Here is a 4,304-nt window from a genome sequence, read left to right on the forward strand (position 1 = left end):
ATTCTAGGCAGGTGCTCTACCACTAAGCCAGCCACACCCCAGCCCCTCACTGGAGGATTCTAGGCAGGTGCTCTACCACTGAGCCAGCCACACCCCAGCCCCTCACTGGGGGACTCTAGGCAGGTGTGCTCTANCAAATCCTGTCTACTCCCTCCCTTTGACTAGTGTCTACTGAAGTTGTCTAGGTTGAACTTATACCTACTTTGTAGCCCAGGCAGAGGTTGATTCTCCTGCCTCAGCCTCCTAAGTAACTAGGACTATAGGCTAGCATCACCAAGCTAAACTTTTTTCTTATAGATGGAATTTTGTTATAAATATAACTTAATTTTTNAAAATTTATTCATCTGGTTTTTTGAAACAGGATTTTTTTTCTGTGTAGGCCTAGCTGCCCTGGTAGTAACTTTCAAGGCCAAACTATCGTCAAACTTAAGAGATTTACCTAACTCTGCTTCCTGAGTGCTGCAATTAAAGGTGCATGNCACCATGTCTGACTTCAGACCTTTTTCTTAAATAGAAAGATGAGCTTTTATAAATTATTGAAAAAAAAAAAAAAAGATGAACTCCAGATCCTCTTGCATCCACTTCCCAGTATGGCATTACACATGTGCCCAGTTTATGCAGTGTTAGGGATGGGACTCAGGGATTCACGCATGCAAGGCAAGCACTCTATCAACTGAGATACATATCCACCCTCGATGTCCCCTTNCTGGAAGGATACAGTTCTGACTCAGCACCCTACTTCCAAACGAGGTCCTAGAACTAGGGTTTGAGGCCTAGTTTGCTTTCTGAGAGACTACCATTCAAACGCTCACACAGAGGTACCTCTTTCTGAGACAGAGTCTCCTGTATACCAGGCTGGCGTGGAACTCATCATTCTCCTGCTTCCATCTTTGATTTGCCACCAAGCCCAGTTTATGCATTGGTAAGAATTAGAACTGGTGGGGGCTGGAGAGAAGGCTCAGCGGTTAAGAGCACTGACTGCTCTTCCAGAGGTCCTGAGTTCAATTCCCGGCAACCACATAGTGGCTCACAACCATCTGTAATGGGATCTGATGCCCTCTTCTGGTGTGTCTGAAGACAGAACAGTGTACTCATACACATAAAATAAATAAATTTAAAAAAAAAAAGAATCAGAACTGGTGCATGATAGGCAGGCACTCTACCAGCCTGGCTACATTCATATGTGTGTGAATGTACCAGTATAAATGAAACACCCCAGAATTTCTTCCTTTTTTGCCATCTGCTTTTTGAGATGGTTTCTCTGTGTAGCCCTGGCTGTCCTGGAACTCACTCTGTAGACCAGGCTGGACTTGAACTCAGAAATCCACCTGCCTCTGCCTCCCGAGTGCTGGGATTAAAGGTGTGCGCCACCACAGCTGCTCGGCTCCCCTAGTACTTCCTTTCAGATTAAGATTGATGCTATAGTTTAACAGCTCTTCCACATTCAAACAGCTTACAACCGTCCAAGATCAGGGTCTCCTACCTCAGCCTGCTTCTCTTCCATACAGTTCCCTAGTTCCCTCACTGTCATTCNCTCTCTCCCTATCCCCAGGTGACACAGGACAAGATCATCTGCCTGCCTAGCCACGAATCCCGTGAGAACGTATCGGAGGCTCCGTGTCAGCAGCTTTTGCCTCAAGGGATCTCTGAGCAGATGGGGGGCCTCCGAGAGCTCAGTGGCCTCAAAAATAACCTAGACCTCCAGCAATATAGCTTTATCAATCAGCTCTGNTATGAGACTGCCCTCCACTGGTATGCCAAATACTTTCCGTACTTGGTGGTTATCCATACTCTCATCTTTATGGTCTGCACCAGCTTTTGGTTCAAATTCCCTGGTACCAGCTCCAAAATAGAACACTTCATCTCCATCCTGGGCAAGTGCTTTGATTCTCCGTGGACTACTCGGGCCTTGTCTGAGGTGTCTGGAGAAAATCACAAGGGCCCAGCTTCTGGACGGGCCCCAGTGACCACCACGGGGGCAGGGTCGGGGAAGGTGGGCGAAGGTGAGAAGGAGAAAGTGCTCATGGAGCCCGAAAAGGTGGTGTCTGAGCCTCCAGTTGTTACCCTCCTGGATAAGAAGGAGGGTGAGCAAGCAAAGGCCCTATTCGAGAAGGTCAAGAAGTTCCGAGTGCANGTGGAAGAGGGTGACATCCTCTATTCCATGTACATCCGGCAGACNGTGCTCAAAGTGTGTAAGTTTTTTGCCATCCTGGTTTACAACCTGGTCTATGTTGAGAAGATCAACTTTCTGGTGGCCTGTAGGGTGGAGACGTCAGACATCACGGGGTACGCCAGTTTCTGCTGCAACCACACCAAGGCCCACCTCTTTTCTAAGCTGGCCTTCTGCTATATATCCTTTGTGTGTGTCTACGGCATCACCTGCCTGTATACGCTCTACTGGCTCTTCCACAGGCCCCTAAAGGAGTACTCCTTCCGGTCTGTGCGCGAGGAGACGGGTATGAACGATATCCCGGATGTTAAGAATGACTTTGCCTTCATGCTCCACCTCATTGACCAGTACGACTCCCTGTACTCCAAGCGCTTTGCGGTCTTCCTCTCTGAAGTCAGTGAGAGCCGCCTCAAGCAACTCAACCTCAACCACGAGTGGACACCTGAGAAGCTGAGGCAGAAGCTGCAGCGGAACTCGCGCGGCCGGCTGGAGTTGAGCCTCTGCATGCTCCCTGGACTACCTGACACTGTCTTTGAGCTCAGCGAGGTGGAGGCGCTCAGGCTGGAGGCCATCTGTGACATCTCGTTTCCCCCAGGGCTCTCCCAGCTTGTGAACCTTCAGGAACTCAGCTTGCTGCACTCACCAGCCAGGCTGCCCTTCTCGTCACAGATCTTCCTGCGAGATCGCCTGAAGGTGATCTGTGTCAAATTTGAGGAGCTCCGAGAGGTACCCCTCTGGGTGTTTGGGCTTCGAGGCTTAGAAGAACTGCACCTGGAAGGGCTCTTTCCCCCAGAAATGGCTCGGGGTGCCACCCTGGAGAGCCTCCGAGAGCTTAAACAGCTCAAGGTACTGTCTCTACGTAGCAATGCAGGGAAGGTGCCAGCCAGTGTGACTGATGTGGCTGGGCACCTTCAGCGACTCAGCCTGCACAATGATGGGGCTCGTCTGCTTGCCCTAAACAGCCTCAAGAAGCTGGCAGTGTTACGAGAGCTGGAGCTGGTGGCCTGTGGGCTGGAACGTATCCCCCACGCAATCTTCAGCCTGGGGGCTCTGCAGGAACTTGACCTTAAGGACAACCACCTTCGGTCTATTGAGGAGATCCTCAGCTTCCAGCACTGTCGGAAGCTGGTCACTCTCAGGCTGTGGCACAACCAGATAGCCTATGTGCCTGAGCATGTGAGAAAGCTCCGAGGCCTGGAGCAGCTCTACCTCAGTCACAACAAGCTGGAGACTCTGCCCACCCAGATTGGCCAGTGCTTTGGCCTCCGCCTGCTGGATCTATCCCACAACGGGCTTCGTTCCCTGCCACCTGAGTTGGGTCTTCTCCAGAGCCTCCAGCATCTAGCCCTCTCCTACAACGCACTGGAGAGCCTGCCCGATGAATTGTTCTTCTGCCACAAGCTGCGGACGTTACTCCTGGGCTACAACCACCTCACTCAGCTCTCACCCTACGTGGCTGCCCTCCAGGCCCTCAGCCGTCTGGAGCTCAAGGGTAACAGGTTGGAGACACTGCCAGAAGAACTTGGTGAATGCAAGGGGCTGAAGAAGTCGGGGCTGCTGGTGGAGGACACCCTTTATGAGGGACTGCCTGCGGAGGTGCGGGAGAAGATGGAGGAGGAATGAAGCCTGGTTGGGGAAGGGGCAGGCTGACGCAGAGGCCTTTACANGTTCCTGCCCCAACATCGTATTCCAAGGGAGACAGGTCCAGCAGGAGTGGAAGGAAGGCCAGACATGTNGGTATTGTGCAGCTCAGACAAGATCCTGAGACTGGTTTGTCTGGAGGGAAACAGGAGGTGGTAGATTTGGGGTGTAACCCCTTAGGGAAGGATTAACCAGTCTTAGGTTCTTTAACCAAAACCACACCTGTGTCTTTGGCTGGCTGGCTTGTCCTTCCTCTGAACATTCTGGCTTAATTAGTTTCCTATACGGGAGTGGGGTTTCCAACCCTTCCCAACAAGGNTCAGCATATACTTAGGGTTCTCTCCTAAGGAGAGGATACAGGGTCCAGTTCCAAAGTTCCNTATCCCAACTTTCATGCCAAGTCCTGATTTTTATAAGCCCTTTGTGACAGGGATGGGTACTTAGAACAATGGCTCTCACATTTAGCTATGTAATAAAATCAGCTGAGAGGCCC

General features: G+C 51.1%; 1 protein-coding gene across 1 annotated transcript in view; it reads left to right on the forward strand.

Annotated features, from left to right (window-relative positions):
• The window catches only part of Lrrc8e (leucine rich repeat containing 8 VRAC subunit E), an 11,220-nt gene extending 6,916 nt beyond the window's left edge, over positions 1-4,304 (forward strand). Inside the window, exon 3 of the mRNA XM_021218928.1 lies at positions 1,553-4,304. Coding sequence (XP_021074587.1) covers positions 1,553-3,793 — 2,241 coding nt within the window. The 3' untranslated portion in view covers positions 3,794-4,304. The remainder of the gene's footprint in view (positions 1-1,552) is intronic.

This window comes from Mus pahari, chromosome 19 (assembly GCF_900095145.1).
Source record: "Mus pahari chromosome 19, PAHARI_EIJ_v1.1, whole genome shotgun sequence".
In the NCBI taxonomy this organism is placed as follows: Eukaryota; Metazoa; Chordata; class Mammalia; order Rodentia; family Muridae; genus Mus; species Mus pahari.